At 37.0% G+C, this 22,835-nt stretch overlaps 1 protein-coding gene across 1 annotated transcript in view; it reads left to right on the top strand.

Moving 5' to 3' along the window:
• The window catches only part of LOC126204186 (cubilin-like), a 1,516,445-nt gene that overhangs the window by 1,357,890 nt on the left and 135,720 nt on the right, over positions 1-22,835 (top strand). Inside the window, exon 57 of the mRNA XM_049938590.1 lies at positions 12,097-12,226. Coding sequence (XP_049794547.1) covers positions 12,097-12,226 — 130 coding nt within the window. The remainder of the gene's footprint in view (positions 1-12,096; positions 12,227-22,835) is intronic.

The raw sequence follows: 22,835 nt of genomic DNA, 5'->3' as shown, positions 1-22,835 counted from the left end.
GTTAATAGAGATCTTCAGGTGAGGGAGGAGCTCCTTGATGTAGTAGCCATGAAGAACACTACAACCGGAGGTGATATTTTAAGTAGTGTTGAAGAAAGTGTTGAAAATATATGATTGTCGTGGAATTCTTTAGTTTCAGTGTCTACAGATGGTAGAGACATACACTAAGCTAATAAAATTATGAGGCACGTGTACATTCTCCTTTATTTGTTTCATTTGTCGCAGTAATAATTCGTGAGTGATATCCCTGCAGGTGGCCGCGGATTTACATCGACTGGCGGCAGCTGTTGTGTACCCCACGTGACTCTCCCCACTCTCCGCTCTGGTCCAATAGTGGGGGTAGCGTGCTCGCGATGCTCCGTGCTCACGCCTTGCTGCTCACAGCTTGCTCCGCGAGCACATATGTTGTGAAGCCCTGATTTAAAATGTCCTCAGACATGTCATTGAGAATCCACCTCACACTCATTTCAGTTGTTGAGTGGTACTATAAGGTCCAGATGAAATTTTCAGTGGAACATATTAATGCAGAATCATTTAAAAGAGAGGAGCATAGCAAATGTCAGTTGAATGTTGTTTTCAACTGGAACTTATGAGGATCAGCAATTGTAGTTATGTTTTTACTAAGATAATCCAATGTTTCTGTATTATTAAATGGGAATGATATGTAAGGTGTGTGCTGTATTAGTAACATTTTGAAAAGCATAATAGTTTCAAGCATTGAGGTAAGGATCGGCAGCAGTTGGTGTATTGTGTGAAATCTCATTCTGTCTCTTTTGATGTTGTGATTTAATTAAATTAATGTAATAGCACAAACTGTTAACAATCTACCATATTTTCTTTTCTTTTTGATAAGTTTTTTTTACATGGCTCCATAACTTACTCTCATAACTGAAGATGAAAGTAAGCTTGTAAACATCTTTCTGAAATAAAATGGATAGATAAAAAATCTACTCACCAAGCAGTGGCAGAACATGCATTTAAAGTAAGGTTATAATTATGCAAGCTTTTGGGGCCAATGGCTTCTTCTCCTGGCAGAAGGTTTGAAGGAGAAGGAAGAGGGGTTATGGTAAAGGACTGGAAAGATTTAGGAAAAGGGGTAGATTTCAGAAAAGTCATCCTGAACCACAGGTCAGTGAATCTTACCGGCAGGATGTGAAGTAAAGACTCTGGTTTGTGTATTGCAATGTATTAGCAGTTGTTCTAACAGCTCCCATCTATGCCCCTATCTATGTTGGCTGCAGGTATCCTACTGCTGATTTCAATCCCATATTGCAAATATGAGTAGACTAATTTGTTACATATTTGCTTTAATGTAAGAGGAGTTGTTATAATTATGAAACATTTTAATAAGTAAACACCTGGTAAAGACTCTGATTCAGCATTGATCGCTGTTTGAAGTTGATCACAATGTAACAAAAACCTGATGAAAACTTCCTTACACTTAATCAATACAAGTTTATTCATCATGAGATATTATACAATAAGATCAAAGTTATTTTTATTGTTTTATGCTGCTAAAGTTTTCATACAGCCCTAGACAGTAAAATATATGTAATCAGCTTACACTGAGCAAACTTCAAGTTTTGTGGTAGCATTGCCTATACATATTATAAATTATGTGTTTTGCTGCATTTTTCAGTCTGTATGTGAAGGTTAATCTCAGGAACTACTGTAGTGATTTTGAAATGGTTTTCACCACTAGATAGACTCTTGCACGAGAAAAGTTTATGTACATAATTTATTACTGCTATGCTAAACAAGTCATCAGGCCATAGATACTTAAGTGTTACCCATGTGAAGTTGGGGCAGTTCACTAGTGTCAATAATATGTATGGAAAATGGCAATGGCCCAAAAACATTTCCCTGAGGATCATGTATGTTCATGTATGTTGATTTCACTATTTGGATCTTTCCTGAATTTTTGTAATATAGTGTAGCACATTATCTTCTATCACAGAGGTAAGAATTTAAGAAATCTACTGCTACCACTATCCTACTGTAAGTTTCTAATAAAAATTGCTGCTGCTTGATTGTGGATTTCTTTTTTTCAGTATCTGTGCTGTGAGTTTTTTAGTAGGTTATATGTATGGAAAAAATTTCTGTTTGCTCAATAGTTACTCTTTTAAATAACTTGCCAAGCATTGATGTCAATAAAATTGGTGTGTAATTCATTATATCACCTGGTACTGGTAGTCCCTTTTTATACACTGATCGTATCTCAGTCTGTTATAACCTCACATTTTGGCACATCTAAGCCACACACATATTTCAGTGATTTTTAAAAGATCAGGAAAAGTCCTCTCAGTAGTTGAACTGATCATCACATGAGTCAGTGGTTTTATAAATTTATTTCTCCTTTTCTGAAGTAATCTAGGCAATATGTGAAATCAGCAACCAGACGTTTTATTTTGGGCATTGAGATATCTTTGAGACTCTCACTTTCTGTTACACTCCTGAGGGAAAATGAATTACCAGTTTTATGTGAGTTCATTGTTGGTGCTGAACTGTTCATTTCTTCCCTAAAAACCTTACTAAGTTGTATAAAAACCTCACATACTGCATTTAGCTCACTGTTCAACATTCCATTATCTCTTACCATTACAATTCTGGACACTCTCTCTTCTCAGGTTTGTTATTTACTTTATTCCAGGCTGTTGTAGCATTGTTACTAGATTCAGCAGTCTGATGAGCATAATACTGTGCTTTTACATTCTTCAGATATTTCTTTGTTTTTCTGGAGGTTTTCTATTTAATTAGGAAGAGTTCATTTTTGTGTCCCTGAACAGCACATATAAGTTCTTTATATCTTCCTTTAATCTTACAGATTTGGAGGAATTTAAGGTTTTCAGAGTCTTCAGTATCTTTAGTACCTTTGCCATTTGACATGCCTGATTAAAATCATGGTTAAATATTTCATGTTTCCACTTTTTATTAATATGATCTGTCTTGTGTTTTCTGCCAGTCTATGTACACAAACATCTCCATATAATTAGTATGGTCAGTTTTTCTTTTGTAAGTGACTAAGTCCTCACCGCCCCCCCCCTCTCCCCACCCCCATCACCATCCCAGGAACCATGGACCTTGCCGTTGGTGGGGAGGCTTGCGTGCCTTAGCAATACAGATAGCCGTACCTTAGGTGCAACCACAATGGAGGGGTATCTGTTGAGAGGCCAGACAAACATGTGGTTCCTGAAGAGGGGCAGCAGCCTTTTCAGTAGTTGCAGGGGCAATAGTCTGGATGATTGACTGATCTGGCATTGTAACACTAACCAAAATGGGTTTGCTGTTCTGATACTGCGAACAGCTGAAAGCAAAGGGAAACTACAGCCGTAATTTTTCGTGAGGGCATGCAGCTTTACTCTATGATTAAATGATGATGGCGTCCTCTTGGGTAAAATATTCTGTAGGTAAAATAGTCCCCCATTCTGATCTCCGGGCAGGGACTACTCAAGAGGACGTTGTTATCAGGGGAAAGAAAATTGGCGTTCTATGGATCGGAGCGTGGAATGTCAGATCCCTTAATTGGGCAGATAGGTTAGAAATTTTAAAAAGGGAAATGGATAGGTTAAAGTTAGATATAGTGGGAATTAGTGAAGTTCGGTGGCAGGAGGAACAAGACTTTTGGTCAGGTGAATACAGGGTTATAAATACAAAGTCAAATAGGGGTAATGCAGGAGTAGGTTTAATAATGAATAAAAAAATAGGAGTGTGGGTAAGCTACTACAAACAGCATAGTGAACGCATTATTGTGGCCAAGGTAGACACGAAGCCCACACCTACTACAGTAGTACAAGTTTATATGCCAACTAGCTCTGCAGATGACGAAGAAATTGATTAAATGTATGATGAGATAAAAGAAATTATTCAGGTAGTGAAGTGAGATGAAAATTTAATAGTCATGGGTGACTGGAATTCAAGAGTAGGAAAAGGGAGAGAATGAAACATAGTAGGTGAATATGAATTGGGGCTAAGAAATGAAAGAGGAAGCCACCTGGTAGAATTTTGTGCAGAGCATAACTTAATCATAGCTAATACTTGGTTTAAGAATCATGAAAGAAGGTTGTATACAGGGAAGAACCCTGGAGATACTAAAAGGTATCAGATAGATTATACAGGGTGAGTCACCTAACATTACTGCTGGATATATTTCGTAAACCACATCAAATACTGACGAATCGATTCCACAGACCGAACGTGAGGAGAGGGGCTACAGAAACCAAACCATAAAAAAATGCACGGAAGTATGTTCTTTAACACAAACCTACGTTTTTTTAAATGGAACCCCATTAGTTGTGTTAGCACATCTGAAAATATAAACAAATATGTAATTAGTGCCGTTTGTTGCATTGTAAAATGTTAATTAGATCTGGAGATATTGTAACCTAAAGTTGACGCTTGGGTACCATCCTCCGCTGTTCGATCGTGTGTATCGGAGAGCACCGAATTACGTAGGGATCCAAAGGGAAGGGCGATGGACCTTAGGTATAGAAGATACTGGAACAGCACATTACGTCCACATGCTAACACCTTTTTACTGGTCTTTTTCACTGACGCACATGTACATTACCATGAGGGGAGAGGTACACGTACACACGTGGTTTCCGTTTTCAATTACGGAGTGGAATAGAGTGTGTCCCGACATGTCAGGCCAATAGATGTTCAATGTGGTGGCCATCATTTGCTGCACACAATTGCAATCTCTGGCGTAATGAATGTTGTACACGCCGCAGTACATCTGGTGTAATGTCGCCGCAGGGTGCCACAATACGTTGTTTCATATCCTCTGGGGTTGTAGGCACATCACGGTACACATTCTTCTTTAACGTACCCCACAGAAAGAAGTCCAGAGGTGTAAGATCAGGAGAATGGGCTGGCCAATTTATGCGTCCTCCACGTCCTATGAAACGCCCGTCGAACATCCTGTCAAGGGTCAGCCTAGTGTTAATTGCGGAATGTGGAGGTGCACCATCATGCTGATACCACATACGTCGACGCGTTTCCAGTGGGACATTTTCGAGCAACGTTGGCAGATCATTCTGTAGAAACGCGATGTATGTTGCAGCTTTTTGGGCCCCTGCAATGAAGTGAGGACCAATGAGATGGTCGCCAATGATTCCGCACCATACATTTACAGTCCACGGTCGCTGTCGCTCTACCTGTCTGAGCCAGCGAGGATTGTCCACGAACCAGTAATGCATGTTCCGTAGATTCACTGCCCCATGGTTTGTGAAACCCGCTTCATTAATGTCCCGTGTACTCATGTGTGGGTTCATGGCAACAGCAGCTAACACACCAACTGCACCCGCTTCTCCTGTGACAGGCCTGTTACGGCCCCGTTTGCGTGCTATGACCATACCTGTTGCATACAGTTGGCGGTAGATGTTTTGTAATGTGCGGCACGTTGGATGCTCTCTGTCCGGGTACCGTTCTGCATACACCCTGCAGGCTTCAGCTGCATTTCGTCGACACTCGCCATAGATGAGTATCGTCTCCGCCTTTTCAGAGTTCAAATACACCATGGTCACAGTTCCTACAACACTACACTATCACATACGTCTGGTAACACGGTGTACTACAGTTGGTCTGCGTGCGGAGAAAAATGCAGAATAACAATAGCAGCAAGCGCTACATGCGGACACTGCGACAGCTAGACCAAACCACAACAGTGCACTACAGCCACACTCATAAACACGGTCGTCATCGTAAACATGTCCCTGCAGATGCTGCTCGCCGACCGTGGCCTGTGTTTGTTACAACATGCAACTGAATGTCAGAGGTTTCAAGCGTCAACTTTAGGTTACAATATCTCCGGATGTAATTAACATTTTACAATGCAACAAACGGCACTGATTACGTATTTGTTTATATGTTCAGATGTGCTAACAAAACTAACATGGTTCATTTAAAAAAACGTAGGTTTGTGTTAAAAAACATACTTCCGTACATTTTTATATGGTTTGTATTAAACAATTACACTAACCCCTCTCCTCACGTTCGGTCTGTGGAATCGGTTCGTCAGTATTTGATGTGGTTTACGAAATATATCCAGCGGTAATGTTAGGTGACTCACCCTGTATAATGGTAAGACAGAGATTTAGGAACCAGGTTTTAAATTGTAAGACATTTCCAGGGGAAGATGTAGACTCTGACCACAATCTATTGGTTATGAACTGTAGATTAAAACTGAAGAAAATGCAAAAAGGTGGGAATTTAAGGAGATGGGACCCGGATAAACTGACTAAACCAGAGGTTGTACAGTGTTTCAGTGAGAGCATAAGGGAACAATTGACAGGAATGGGGGAAAGAAATACAGCAGAAGAGGAATGGGTAGCTTTGAGGGATGAAATAGTGAAGGCAGCAGAGGAACAAATAGGTAAAAAGACAAGGGCTAGTAGAAACCCTTGGGTAACAGAAGAAATATTGAATTTAATTGAGGAAAGGAGAAAATATAAAAATGCAGTAAATGAAGCAGGCAAAAAGGAATACAAACATCACAAAAATGATACCGACAGGCAGTCCAAAATGGCTAAGCAGGGATGGCTAGAGGACAAACGTAAGGATGTAGAGGCTTATCTCAGTAGGGGTAAGATAGATACTGCCTACACGAAAATTAAAAAGACCTTTGGAGAAAGGAGAACCACTTGCATGAATATCAAGAGCACAGATGGAAACCCAGTTCTAAGCAAAGAAGGGAAAGCAGAAAGGTGGAAGTAGTGTATAGAGGGTCTATACAAGGGCGATGTACTTGAGGACAATATTATGGAAATGGAAGAGGATGTAGATGAAGATGAAATGGGAGATATGATACTGCGTGAAGAGTTTGACAGAGCACTGAAAGACCTTAATCGAAAAAATGCCCCTGAAGTAGACAACATTCCATTAGAACTACTGACAGCCTTGGGAGAGCCAGTCCTGACAAAACTCTACCATCTGGTGAGCAAGATGTATCAGACAGGGGAAATACCCTCAGACTTCAAGAAGAATATAATAATTCCAATCCCAAAAAAAGCAGGTGTTGACTGATGTGAAAATTACCGAACTATCAGTTTGACAAGTCACAGCTGCAAAATACTAACGTGAATTCTTTACAGACAAATGGAAAAACTGGTAGAAGCTGACCTTGGGGTAGATCAGTTTGGATTCCGTAAAAATATTGGAACATGTGAGGCAATACTGACCCTACGACTTATCTTATTAAGATTAAGGAAAGGCAAACCTATGGTTCTAGCATTTGTAGACTTAGAGAATGCTTTTGACAATGTTGACTGGAATACTCTCTTCCAAATTCTGAAGGTCGCAGGGGTAAAATACAGGGAGCAAAAGGCTATTTACAATTTGTACAGAAACCAGATGGCAGTTATAAGAGTCGAGGGGCATGAAAGGGAAGCAGTGGTTGGGAAGGGAGTGAGACAGGGTTGTATCCTATCCCCGATGTTATTCAATCTGTATATTGAGCAAGCAATAAAGGAAACAAAAGAAAAATTTCGAGTAGGTATTAAAATCCATGGAGAAGAAATAAAAACTTCGAGGTTTGCTGATGACATTGTAATTCTGTAGAGACAGCAAAGGACTTGGAAGAGCAGTTGAATGGAATGGACAGTGTCTTGAAAGGAAGGTATAAGATGAACATCAACAAAAGCAAAATGAGGATAATGGAATGTAGTCGAATTAAGTCGGGTGATGCTGAGGGAATTAGATTAGGAAATGAGACGCTTAATGTAGTAAAGGAGTTTTGCTATTTGGGGAGCAAAATAACTGATGATGGTCGAAGTAGAGAGGATATAAAATGTAGACTGGCAATGACAAGGAAAGCATTTCTAAAGTAGAAAAAATTGTTACAATCAAGCATAGATTTAAATGTCAGGAAGTCGTTTCTGAAAGCATTTGTATGGAGTGTAGCCATGTATGGTAGTGAAACGTGGATGATAAATAGTCTAGACAAGAAGAGAATAGAAGCTTTCGAAATGTGGTGCTACAGAAGAATGCTGAAGATTAGATAGGTAGATCACGTAACTAATGAGGGGGTATTGAACAGAATTGGGGAGAAGAGGAGCTTGTGGCACAACTTGACTAGAAGAAGAGATCGGTTGGTAGGACATGATCTGAGACATTGAGGGACCACCAATTTAGTATTGGAGGGCAGCGTGGAGGGTAAAAATCGCAGAGGGAGACCAAGAGATGAATACACTAAGCAGATTCAGAAGGATGTAGGCTGCAGTAGGTACTGGGAGATGAAGAAGCTTGCACAGGATTGAGTAGCATGGAGAACTGCATCAAACCAGTCTCAGGACTGAAGACCACAACAACAACACAAGTCACTTGTGACACTATTTTGTTGTTTTAATGGAATCAACTGTGGATTCTTGGTGAAACATTGTAAAATAAACCAAACAACTGTTTTTAGCTTTGTTTCACAATTTATTAACAGTGTTATTGCATGACCTAGGCTTCGGGTTATAAGCCCATTTGTAATGTACTTGAAAATGGGCTTATTACCCAAAACATAGGTCATGCAATAACATTAATAATAAATTGTGAAACAAGGCTAAGAACAGTGTTTGTTTGGTTACTATTTTGTTATCTGTCTTTATCTCTATGCATAGCGCATTATGATACAAGAGGTAGTTTTCAACAGATCTCCTCAATAATTCTTCCCAATTTAAATTTGTAACCACATGGTCAATCCAAGTCAGCAAGTCGCACTATTCTTGTAGATGATAAATTTATATGGATATGATTTTAGCACTGTTTTACATCAAAATACATAAGTTAATTTATGTTATAACTTAGAAATATTTTGTTCATGTCTCTACTATTAAGCCAGCTAGGTAATACAGTTTCATATTTCCAAACGAGAAACACAAACTGAATTTTCTTATTGACCAGTTATCAACTTAACTGAAAAGATATGAAACAGAAGTGCTAGCTAATTCTTAGTTTCATGAGGCAAAATATCAGTACTACCAATTTTGTGCCAGCATACATCTAGGGAATATTAATAGTAAAACATTTGTTAAGAGGAAGAAAAATGAATAGTGTAGTTAATAACTAGAGAAAAGGTGAGTGAGGGGATGAAGACAAAAAAGTAGAATCAAAAAGATAATAACTGAACTAGTAAGGCAAAATAAATGAAAACATAATGAGAAGATGATGATGATGAAAAAAGTGGCATGTACAGGGGGGGGGGGGGGGGGGGGGGGGGCGGAGGGGGGCGTTATGTGTTAACAGAGGTTAAGTCCAGGAGGATGTCAAGATGTAGGGATGTGGTCAAGGGAAAGCTCCCATCTCTGGAGTTTAGAAAAATTAATGTCAATCTATTGGGATGATCCAAATAGCCCACTTGGAAGAACAAGCGCTCAGATTGCTTGAGTTATGCTGTAGCACATACTCAGTGACTGGGTGCTGCATGTCCCCAAGGTAGACAGTTCTTTTAGACCATTTCATGTGCCCTCTCATTTTAATGGTGGTCATTACAATATAAAATGCTGTACATTGAACTCAAGTTAGTTTATAAACAACATGCATTGTTTTCCAAATTTCTCCTCATTTGATATTGTAGAATTTATCAGTGGTGGTATTAATTGCAGGGATAGGAACATAGTCTGGGAGTATAATGTTTGACAAGGATGTTAGGTGGTTAGGAAAATGACAGAAGGCAACACTGTGTGGAGTGGAGAGAATATCAGGGAGAGGTGATCTTATTTCAGTGTTCCTTTTGAGAAAGGCATTGGCTTGGGGAGTAGTGTGTTGAAGTTTTCAAGGCCTAGGTGACAAGGAGGGACCTTTCAAGATTTTTGGAAGCTTGAGTTGCATTAGTTAGAAGGTGAGAGGAGCAAACTGCATGGAAGATTTGTTTGTGAAGAAGTTCTGCTGGATAGTCGCAGAAGAGGAAAGTATGGGAGAGATTGTTGGTATAGGTGTTTGGGAATTTGGTGATGGAGCAGCTGTGTTTACTAAAGGTGCCTAGATTGTAGGGAAGAGAGAGTTTGGTGTGGAAGGGTGGCTTCTGTCAAAGTACACATATTGTTGCTTGTTGATTGGTTTCATATGTACTGAGTTCTGGATATGTGTTTCAGTGATATGGATTTCAGCATACGTAAAGATAGCTTTAGATCTGGAAAAAGATGAGGTGGCTTTGAGTTGGGAAAAATAGCTAATTTGTTACAGGAGGTGGAGTAGTTCCTCTTTGCCAAGAACCCAGTTCATAAAGATGTCACGATAAATCTGTTTTGAGTCTGAGTGCCCAGCACCTGGGACCTATGGAATGCCTCTTTCATACAGCCCAAGGACGCAGTGGCACACAATGGTGTCATCCTGGTTCCCATATCAGCCTCTGTGAATTGTTTGTAGGTCTCAAAGGTGAAGTAATTATAGGTATGGATGAAGTTGAGTATGATGACAATAAATGAGGGTTAAGGAAGATTTACAGGTGCCCTTTGGAAGAGGTAGTGTTCTAGGAGTGAGAGGGTGTTTATATGGAAGAAACTAGTGTAAAGCAGGGTTGCATTGATAGTGACAAAGAGAGTGCCAAGTGGTAGAAGGCTTGTAATGAACTGGAGATATTTCAGGAAGTGGTTAGCATCTTTTATACGATGGAAGACTGTGTGGGTTGTAGATGCTGGTCAGCCAGGGAGCTTTTTAAGTCCACTACTATGATTTTGTTTGGATGGTTGTTTTTGTGAGATTCAGGTAGATAAAATCAGGAGAGGAAAGGAGTTCTCTTGCTGAAGTTGAGGGTCCTTGTGAGGAGCCTAGTGTGATAAGAATCTTCTGCAGCTGAGTCTCAATGGTAAGAATAGGGTCATTAAAAATAGTTTAGTGTGTTGAATTATCAAAGATATGACAGTTCCCCTCTTCTGCATACTGCTCATGGTCAAAATCACAATAGTGGAACATTTGTCCCCAGGGAGGATGCTGATAAAATGATCTGCCTTTGAGTCAACAGATAAATTGGGACTCAGCTTTTGTAACATTTGGAGTATCAGTGATATTTTTCAGGATGGATTTTGAAGTAGTGCTGGTAGTGCTGGAAGTGAGGAATTCATGTGGTGCCTAGAGAGGAAGGTTTTGCCAAAGGAGAGGAGAGGAGAGGAGAGGGGTGGGGATCTTTCCCAAGAGTTTTTGTTTGGAACTGTTCTAGGTAGGATTCATTGCTCATTCTGTTGGTTTTGTTTCTGTATTGGGGGATGAATTGGTGTTTCCAGTTGAAATTACAGTTGAAGAAAAGTAAATCTTTGACAAGGGCTGTTTGATTGAATGTGGGTGTGGGACAGAAGATCAGACCTTCAGAATTAATGGATATACAATATCAGGATCAAAGAGGGACCTGGATGATAGGTTAAGCAGTAAATAGTGGCCATAGTCATTCTGGTGTTGGAGCCTGATTAGGATTACGTTTGAGCTCTTGACTGGGAGGGAGGGGTGAGAGGGGGGGATGTGCCTGTATTGAGTACTGGGACATTAAGTAAACAAGGCAGGCTAGGCTTGTTGGCTAGGTGGCCAGTTTGTTGGTTATAATATTGAGGATGGTAGATGTGTTGAGAGGGAGAAGGTCACTAGTGTTAACATTTGCATATCTCATTTGTAAATATGAAACAGTACAATGAAGCAGAAGTTGGTTGATGAATGTATTTTCTTTTTTCATAATGGTAATATTCTAAGTTTTTCCTATTTAAAAAGATAAAATATGCCTTGAAAAATTCGTTTCATTGATTCTTTTACTAGTTTATCTCCATATCTGATTTTTACTATTTCAGTGTTGTATTTGTAGAAGTTTAAAGCTATCTACTATTTAGTTCTCCAAGACATCTCAGTAGCTAGTATTTTGTAGTTAATGAAACATAGAAATAAATGTCACAAGACACAAACTGGATTTCTGTGAAAAAATAAAATTCCTTTTCATGAGTGATTGGAAATATGCCTGAAAAACATTTCTGTACTTATTTAAAGTTGATTCCATTTTTGTTGTTGTTGTCATTGTTAATTGTATTAGGTAATGGTTACATCTCAGTATTTATTTTTAAATATTGTCCTATACAAATGCTCATTTTTTCAAGTTACAAAATTATCAGCTTTGATTTCCTGTTTGTATTCCAGCATGTGGAGGTGTCATGTCTGCTCCTGGACTGATCAAGTCTCCCAAATCAGCGATACAACCAGATGGTTATGTAATGCTGAACTGTACATGGCAAATTGTTGCACCAGCAAATAAAATAGTCCTTCTTAGGTAGGAAAGCTGCAAAATTTGAATTACACTTAAGTATATACGTACATAATTTTCAGTTCAACAAACCTATACATGTGAGGTTAAAAAATAAATAAAAATAAAAAGGCTATGAATATGGACCAGTGTGTGCTTTTAAATCAAGGGGCAAGGCAGCCAACATTAGGTGATAATAAAATTAATTTTTCATTCCGATATGAGTTCATGTCTATATCATACATATTACTTTTTGTCCATGATCATAAACTTTCTTTGAAGTGAAAAGATATACATTTAAAAAATCTGTTACTTTAACTGTGTATTATTGTCATATGTGTTGCAACTTATATGCTTTTTGTGTTGGGTTGCTTGAATCTAGGTTGTTGTATTTGTTTATTCATGAAGGTCAATTCAATTCAATTTATTATCATCTATTTTATCATATACATGATGCAGGAATTGTCATACAGAAAGAGAAAGAAAGAGAGAGAGAGCATGATTTATATTTTTAACAATTAAGGGAAATAACATTTTCTTAGTTACACTTCAACATTTTCTTAATTACACTTTACATATTTTGTCTTCTTTTTACATGCAAGATGAAAAAAATTTACAAGGTTTATACAAAAAAAAAATCCATTAAGAGAAATAACATTTTCTTAATTATGCTTTAACATTTCCATAATCACACTTTACATATTTTGTCTTCTTTTTACATGCAAGTTGAAAAAAAAGAAGGTTAATACAGAAAAATGAAAAGATGAGTACTATGTGTTCAGATAGCAAAGAAATTCATCAACATCATTTATTTTTTTTTTTTTTTTTTTTTTTTTTATTTATCTTACAGCTCGAAACATGTATTTAACATGCATGGGCAATGTTATAATAATTACATTCAGATTATTGATACACAATATAAATAGATTACATGCTACTAAGTAAAATATCATTGAAGTATATTTAATATAGCATTCCTGGGGTCAAATCATGTCAGCACCATACTGTATGGGCACTTCAATACAAGCCATTTTTTTAACTCGTTTTTAAAAATTCTACCAGAAAGCTGTTTCAGGTTGTTTGGCAGAGAATTATAAAATATTGCTCCCTTAATGAATGGGGTATTTGTTGTTAGATTCAATCGTCTGCTCACCATATGAAAGTCTGATTTTTGTCTTGTATTGTAATCATGGATTTCCATATTCCTGTTTGTCACTTTTTTGTCTTTTTTCACTAATAATATTGATTGGAACATATATACTGCATAGATAGTCATAATATTAAACTTAATAAACAGGTTTTTACATGAAGTTCTGGGTCTTACTTTTGCCATAGTTCTTATTACTCTTTTCTGCAATACAAATACCCTTTTTATATTGTATTGGCTACACCCACCCCACAATACAATTCCATAAGATAGATGGGGATACACCAACCCAAAATACGCTATTTTTATTGCTTCGATATCTAAATATTGAACTAATCTCCTTAGTAAATACAGACTAGATGTTATTTTACCACAGACATGATCTATTTGCTGATTCCACGAAAGTCTGTCATCTATATATATCCCCAGAAATTTACATTCTGAACAGGTATTTTCCTGAATGTCCTCATTTAGAACAGTATTTTTATTTGAACTACTTGTCTTAAAATAAATTAAATTAGTTTTGTTAATATTGACCCTCAGGTTTTCTTTTTCAAAATGTGTTTGGGCTTTTTCAACAAAATTCTGTACCACTGAATTTAGGTCATCATTACTACGTGCCCAGCAAACCCCAGAGGTGTCATCAGCATACATAGTAATATGATGACTGGTGTCTAATACTTTTGGGAAATCATTCACGTAGCAAATAAACAAGAAGGGGCCCAAGATAGAGCCTTGTGGCACACCAAAATTTATGTTCCTTATCTTTGATCTTCTTTTTGCAATTACCTCTCCATTATCATACACAACTTCTGTGCATTGTTGTCTATCTTTAAGGTAAGATTCTATTAAAAGCAACAGTTTCCCACTGACACCATTATAAGCAAGTTTACTTAAAAGAGCGCCATGATGGACTCTGTCAAACGCTTTGGAAAGATCTAAAAACACTCCTGCCGTTTCGTAACCCTCATTTATTTTCTCCATCAGACAGTGTACAAACTGTACTGCTGCAGATATGGTGCTCCGACCACTTCTAAAGCCGTGTTGGAAATCTCCTATTAAGTTATTCATATTATAGTGCTCAATTAGGATTTCTAGCATTATTTTTTCAATTAATTTACCAAACACTGACGGTAAGGCAACTGGTCTGTAGTTCTGTGGTTGTTTTCTTTCCCCTTTTTTATATAAAGGTTTAACTAAAGCAAGTTTCAGTTTCTTCGGAAACACACCTTCTTCAAGTACACAATTTATTAGATGGACTAACGGTCTGGCTAACTCACCCTTGCATTTTTTCAGTAGAAAAGGAGAGAATTCATCCCATCCAGCTGATCTTTTATTTTTTAGGTTGTCAATTAGCTCTGTTACGTCCTTGATGGTTACTGTAGGTAGCATACAAGAGTCCCTTTCCTTTTCCTTATCATATTTAAACGGCCTCTCCTGTTTCATGCAAGTATCATTTTCAATAGCATCTATAAAGTAATCATTAAATATATTGCTAACTATATAAGGATCAGAAAAATTATCATTATGTATACTTAACTCTATATTATTAATTTTAGTTTTTGAATTAGTGTTCCTCATATCATTAACTAATGCCCAGCACGACTTTGAGACACAGTCAGAATTTCGGATCTGTTTACTAATATGTTCTACTTTCCTTCTCCTTACTTCCTTGCGATACTCATATTTATATTTTTTATAATCCTCTTTATATGAATCAAGACTGGTTTCTCTGTGTAGCTTATACATATACTCCATTCCTTCTTTGAGTCTTTTCGTTTTTTCATCAAGTTTTACACGTTTGACTACTGGAGGTTTATTTTTATTTACATTCATCTTCTTTGCCGGGATAGTAATATCAATATGTCTAGTTAAAATTTTTACGAATACTTCCCATTTGCTGTCAACTCCCCTTTCTCTATAAACTGATTCCCAAGATTCTTGACCCAAAGTATTCTTTAGCAAGGTGATGTTGTATTCAGAAAATAATCTTCGATTCTCAATTTTTTTGTTTTGTTTAAGTTTATTAAGACAACCAATCACTAATAATTGTCCTAGATGATCAGATATGTGCCCGTTTACAGTCTGTGCCGAAACAACATTTTCATAATTGGTCATCACATGATCTATGGAACTGCTGCTTGACTCAGTTATTCTAGTGGGCACATGACCAAGTAGATCTTTAATATCATAGGATCTTATGCAGTCTTGTAAACCTTTGCATTCCTGGCTGTTGCTTAGTGTGTTTATATTAAAGTCTCCTAACATTACAATATTTACTGTATTGCCACCCTTGCTTAGCTTCCCCAATACACTATCCAGTGCTTCCAGGAAAACCTCGAGGTTACCAGAAGGGGCTCGATATATACCTAGCACAATAAGTGGGACGAATACAATCATTAACTTAATTATCACTGCTTCAAAGTCTTTCTCGATACAATAATCCTTAACCCATGATACTTTTTCTACAGAACTTATTAGGTTACATTTCCTTACGTAAGTAGCAACACCCCCTCCTTTATGTTCTGTTCTACAAAAAAACGATGTAAGATTATACTCCTGTAACTTATAATACTGAATATTATGGTTAGCTTTTTGATGCTCTGTAACCACGATTACATGTGGAGCTAGATCTGTAACTAAGGCCTCAAATACATCGATTTTGTTACCCAAGCCCTCAACATTATAATGTAAAAATGATACATTAGTACAATCATGAGAGGATATATCCTTCTCAAGGTTAACACTATCACACAAATTGATAGTTTCTAAATTGGGAACACTGAGGGACTTTTTTATCCTAAAAAATCAACAGTCTTGACACTGCAGTGAGGAATTATTTCGGTTTGCTTGCTCTGCAGGCATATATAATTATCACTTCCGTCTTTCGTGTGTATGACATCTGAGGTACAAGGTATCACATTTGAATTATCGCATTTTGTTTCCACAATAGCTCTGTTGATGTCAGTTGCTAGAGTATTCTTGCCCAGACGATTAAGATGTAGTCCATGTACAGTGAAGCTGCTTCTTTGATAACTGTTAAGGTCCAGCAGTCTCACATTTTTTTTAACTTGGAGCAGAAATGTTTTAATTTTTTATTTGTAGATCGGATTTCTCGGTTCACACACAACCAGTCGGGCAGATCAAATCTCGCCGGAATATTTGACAAGATCACATTTGTATGGGACAACATCATTAACATAACAATCAACTTTTTAATAAATGAACTGGCCTCGTTGCAATAAACGTCGTTTGAACCTGCTATAATAACAACTACATCACTTTCTGTAAAATCGGTGCAGTCGTTGTTTACAGAGCTTGTTACATCAACAAACTTCGCCCCAGGTTTAATAACGGATGAAATGCGCACGTTTTCTGTGGTCGAGTTAGACATACAATCTGAAATATTGCGTGCATGACTATCTCCGTAAATTTTAACATTCTTTTTACACTGAAATTGAGCTTGTTTAACCTTAGGACCACTTTTTGTAGTTTTGGTGACACTACTTGCATTTGCAGTTGCACTTTCACACGTGGTTTTCAATTCTTGTTGCTGTTTTGATTTATGTATTTCACCCACATCGGACTGTTTTTCAAGTATTAATCTAGAATTTTCTTCCTTTAAACATAGTATTTCAGTTTTTAATGCCTGAATGTCATTTTGAAGTAATTTTATAATTTCATTTTTGGAGTCCACTATAGTTGCAAGATCGGCCGTTTCGTTACGTAAACAAGCGTGACACGTCCACGGAAAATCTTCACTGATGTATTTTAAGTTTATTTTCGCGCACTTTTCGTGTAACCAATAGTTGCACTTGACACACCAAATACCTTTCATAACTCGCTTTTCACATTCTTTACACGACGAACTGCTTATTTTTTTGCCTTTTGGACGAGAGCACAGTGCCACTACACTTTTCTATCGGCGCCATCATAGAAACTCTGACCTAATAGTAGCCTCTTTAATTCTTTTTTAAATATATGTAAGTTTTGTATGGTTTTTATTTCATTTGGTAAGGCATTGAACATTACTTTGGGTAGATACATCACACTATTTTGGTACAGGGCTTTTGAATGTATGTTTCTATGGAAATCATGCCTGTTTCTGGTTTGATAGTTGTGTACTTCACTGTTTAGAGAAAGGAATTCTTGATTTGACTTCAGGAAACATATTGATTCATAGGTGAATAAATGAGGAAGAGTCAAAACTTCCAAAATCTGAAACAGTCTTCTACATGGATCTCTGTAGGCAGCACTCTTCAACATAAGAATAGCTCTCTTTTGTAGCTTAAAACAACTTTTTGTGAAACGTGTATTCCCCAAAAATATAATACCATATCATAGATTACTATGTATGTAAGAGTAGTAGGCACATAGTACTGTTTCAAAATTGCAGTTTTCTTTAAATTTTCTTAATATATAACAGTATTTGCTAAGTTTTTATTCAATAGTTCAACATGTTTTCCCCCTCTTAAGTTATTTTCCAGCCATACACCTAAAACTTTTGCAAAAGAAGTTTGTTCTACTGGTTTTTTTGTCATTTATAATTAAGTAATTGTCCTTGAACCATTCAGCTGCCTCATTTGTTGTTGAAGTTATGTTTTCTTGAAGGTCATCTTCACAAACTCCCTTGATAAAAAGGCTCGTATCGTCTGCAAAAACTACTGATTCTGCTCTGGTTAGATAGTTATGCAGAGGGCCTAGGACAGAACCCTGGGGTACACCACAGTTGACTTTTTGATATGTTGAGTAATATTTTGTGCCATTATGTATTACTTCAACACTTTGAAATCTGTTGCACAGATACGATTGAAACCAGCTATATGTTTTTCCATGGACTCCGTAGCAATACAGCTTCTCTAGCAAAATATCACGGCTGATGAGGTCAAATGCCTTGGATGGATCTAAAAATATTCCACAGTTTAAGTCCTCATTATCCATTGCAGCTAAAACCTGTTCCAAGAAGAGATATACAGCTGTTTCTGTAAACCTGTTTTTCCTGAACCCATTCTATGCATTGGTTAAGTGCAGAAGGGAATTCACCAGTTTTAAATGATGTTAATAATATCAGCGAATTCAGTTATTATTTTGTTTGCCATATGTTTTATGGCCTTATCAGGAATGCCATCACATCTGCAGGACATTTTATTTTTCAGCTTATTAATTGCATTTCTTACTTCTGAATGCGTAACTGGGTACAGAAACATTGTCTTTTCATTTGTGGGAACTTTTGACTTACTACCTTTTGAGTTCCCCAGATTCAGGTTAAGATTTTGAGCAGTGTTAATGTAGCAGTCATTGAACATATTGGCAACAACTTTTCCTACCTTTTTTATGATGAGATTATTGTTTGTCACTTTGGATTTACCAGTGTTATGGTTTATGACAATCCAAACTGATTTGGTTTTATTGATACCTTTTCTGATAATTAAATCATTCTTCAGTTTTTTTCCACATGAATAACTTTTCTGTAGCATCTAAGATATGGCTTTAATGCTGCATTACACTTTGAATGCCAACCAAGTTTCTAAGAGTACCTGCAGATTTCTTAATTCCTTCTGTGAACCATGAATTAGATTTGAAAGAGATTTTTACTTTTCTAGGGGGGAAAGTGATATCAAAGCACTATTTATAATCAGAGAAAAATGACTCATATTTAGAGTCTACGCTATATGCATTTAAATATAAACACTTGAAATAGTGAAAAAAGAAACTGCATCCACAAGAAATATGGAGAATTGTTTAAAAAATGGAACAGTGCCTGCCTAGGAATTCTGGAAATTTAGAAAGAAATGGTGATCACCTGTGGTTTGAGCCAAAAGAATTGTGTACATGGTTGTACACAAATAAGTATCATTAATTCCTTTGCACAGTGATATTACAGGTATCAAGTGTAACAATACCAGTTTGACTAGTACATCACAAAATTGCTCACACTCACCACCAGCAGATGTAATATTTAAAACTCCAGACTGGGATGAAAACTACAAAAAGAAACACAGTAAAAGTGTAAATGTAAGATCACTTCTAGATAAACTATTTCACATAAAAGATGTAATGTATTCAGACAGACTTAGGAGAAAAATTGCTGAAACTTTATGACATAAAAAAGTTACCAGTGTTTGAAGTTTTGCAAACTCACAAGCTCAGATGCAGATGTCTCAAACAAAGTAGTATGTTACTTTATTTGGTAGTGAAAATGAAGTTTACACAAACAAACTCAAAGTTGTAACTCAAACTCTCAGACCCACACTAGCAAAAATAATGAATCAAAAAGACATGAACTTGTGCAGTCTTCATGTGTAACTGTGGAAATACAAAAAGCAAACAAGATTTTCTAAATGACCTGTCATTTAGTACAAAAGCCTTTCATCTCATTGTGGAGGAAATGGAAAGAAAGCACTTCACACAGCAGGTAATGCATTTGGACAAATTAGGCAAATCACATCTGAGCCAGTAAATGACAACTCTTTTGAAAAATATGTGTTCAAGAAATGAATTCTACATCCCACTCCTGCACCACCAGCTTCAAAAGAAGAGGAGGAAGGACTATACTAGTAGCATATGAGGAAGAACTTTTTCTGGCTGTGCTTCAGTAGAAAGAAGTGATAGCTGCAGCAGCATCTGAGGAAGAAGACAAAGCATCACCATAATTGGTATCATCTGGAAAGAAATATCTCCAATTGAACCGCAGGATGAAAAAGGAGAGTAAGAAGGAACTGTAGCAGCAATAAGTGAGAATGGAGAAGATGAAACATTATCATAACCAGTGCTTGAAGGAGCACTGAAAAAAGCAGCTGGAGCAGACCAGCCATCGGAGTCAAAAACACTAGACAAACATCAAAAATGAATCCACTGTCAGCTGTTATGGCACCACATCTACCATTAAAAGAAACACCAGAAACAGAAAGCCAATTTGTATCTAGGCATGAGGAAGAAATGGTGTACTAAATACAGCAAGAGACTGTAAGGATTTAAATTTTAAAACAGTACACCAAAACCTCAGTTATGCATGTAAAAGCCAGAGGAATTAGGTAAGTTATTAGTTACTGAAACAGATTATATTTTTTCGACAGAACATGGATAAAAGAGTAATTAAATGTTCTCAGTCAAGTGGAAACCATCACATACTACCTCAGAAATAACCATAAAAGTGGAAAGTAACAACATTATGATGACAGCAAGGTAAGAGAATCCATTCCACAACAAATCCCAAATTGTACAACATTTTAATTCGATGTTTCAGCAACACAGATTAAGTTTATGGGTGAAAAGTGCCATGTGATAGAAATATGTTGACCGAGATCAAGCACTGAAACATGTTTCCTGCAATCTGATGTATTGTTGTATAAAGTCACAAATAAATTCACTTTTGTAGTAATACCAGGTAACCTTGATATAGATACACTGAAAGACAGTGGATATAAAAGAGGTTTTCACTATGTTATAAGCAAATACAGTCTCCAAGTGGAGGGTCCAGGAAAAGAATGAACTAAGTCAATTTTTTCATTTTCGAGTTTTCACCAGTACACGAAGGTATGGAACAGACCCAGTGTTTCCTACTATAGTAAATAGGCAAAAACAAGCTCAGTCATACTGTAAGTGAGGTTTGAGAAAGTGCGGTACAGGGAGAGAAAGAGCTCATCCTATATGTAACAGGGAAACGAAAGGCTTAGTCCATTAAGTGCCAGTACTAGTTTTTAAATAATGATAAAGGTTGCAGCTCTGATTAACAGTTGCTGCCAAACATTGTTGTAATTATGTACATTGTTGGTACATTAAGCTGTTCTGTGCAAATCTTTGTATAGTGCACTAAAGTGTCTGCAATTTTGGGAAAATGTAGATATGGAAAGTGAGTCAGAGCATGGCCGCTTATCTGAGGTAAACCAAAAGGTTAATGTAATGTTTCATGAAAACTATCATTTTAGTTTAGGCTACAGTGCTTTGACCACGTGCCTGAAGAGACAAGACAAAGTATTTTAAAGGAATTCAACTTGATGAATTCTGTAGATTTGCAGGATGCTTATCCATGTGGTCTCATTACAGTACTTCTAATACAGTGTAGAAAGCCTAGAAAAGACAAATGGGAAGCAAGATTTAACAATGCAGCCTACAAGTACAGAATTCGAGGTCAAATAGGGGATGGGGTGAAAGAAGTTGTAGTTTATTGTAATGTATTTATGGCAGTGGACGGCTTATCAAAAAGTAAGATTCAATATGTAGTGTCTAGTCGTCAAACTGTTGGTAATTCCTCTATCGATAAGAGAGGGAAATATAGCCCTGGAAATTAATAATAAAACAGTTAATACCATTAAGCAGCATATTGCCTCCTTTCCACGTAGAAATATTCATGATGGGTTAAAAGATATAAGTAAAGTATACCTCTCTGAGGAAGTAGGTATAAGTAAAATGTTCATTTTATTCATAGAGGCTTACCCAACAGTTAAGCTATCTTATGAAACATAGAGACACATATTTAATATGAACTGCAATATTTTGTTTAAATAGCCCCGCACAGATACATGTAATACCTGTGACAAGTATACAGACGAAGTGAAATGCCTGGCACTGGAAAAAAGAAAGTGCACTGAAGTAGTAGAAATAAAAGATATTGAGAATCAACTGAAGAATTTGAAAACCTTACATGAGTATCTCAAATTGCAAGCCAACACGTTTTTATGAGAGGAAGAAAAAAGCTAAGAAGGAAAGTTGAAAAACATGGAAAAGGAAGCCATATGTATGGACTTCAGAAAAAATCTGCCTCTGCCTGACATTACAACTAACATTGTATATTACAAATGGCAACTATGTATGTATGCTTTCAACATATGAGTTCTGTTTAAAAAAAATCTGGAACATTCATAATTTCTCACTAATGGTGTGTTGGAGCAAAATGCAGTTGGCATCCCTGCACATTCCTGTATTTAATGTGTAACTGCCAGAAGTTTCAGTGTTGTATGCCAATTACTTACTGTTCAGTGCTGCATTGAGTAGAATGTTGCGTCACATAATTAGTGAATTTTGAGATTGCAGAGTTGGAGAAGCAATGCGTCTGCATTAAATTTTGCGTGAAACTCAGGAAAACCTACAGAGATATAAAAAATGATGCAGGAAACCTATGGTGATGAGTGCTTAAGCCATACTCAGTGTTAAAAATGTTTCACACTGTTTAATAATGGCCAGATAGAAGTTAAAGTTGACCCTCATTCAAGATACCCTTCAATGTCTACCAATGATGCTCACGTCAAGAATGTCAATTAAATTGTGCATGTCAACTGAAGACTGACTGTCCGAGAGATTGCAGAAGACTGTAGCATTTCAGTTGGATTATATCATGGAATCCTGATGCAGCATTTTGGAATATATCAGGTTGCTGCCAAGTTCATCTCACGGCTCATGGGTGAAGACCAGAAAGCCCTTCGCCTCTCAATCTGTGAAGAGCCTTTGGATTGTACAAATGAAAACAAGATGTTCCTTAACGGATAATGA

The sequence above is a fragment of the Schistocerca nitens genome, chromosome 9 (genome assembly GCF_023898315.1).
Source record: "Schistocerca nitens isolate TAMUIC-IGC-003100 chromosome 9, iqSchNite1.1, whole genome shotgun sequence".
Lineage (NCBI taxonomy): Eukaryota > Metazoa > Arthropoda > Insecta > Orthoptera > Acrididae > Schistocerca > Schistocerca nitens.
This window is presented reverse-complemented; position numbering and strand designations above follow the sequence as displayed.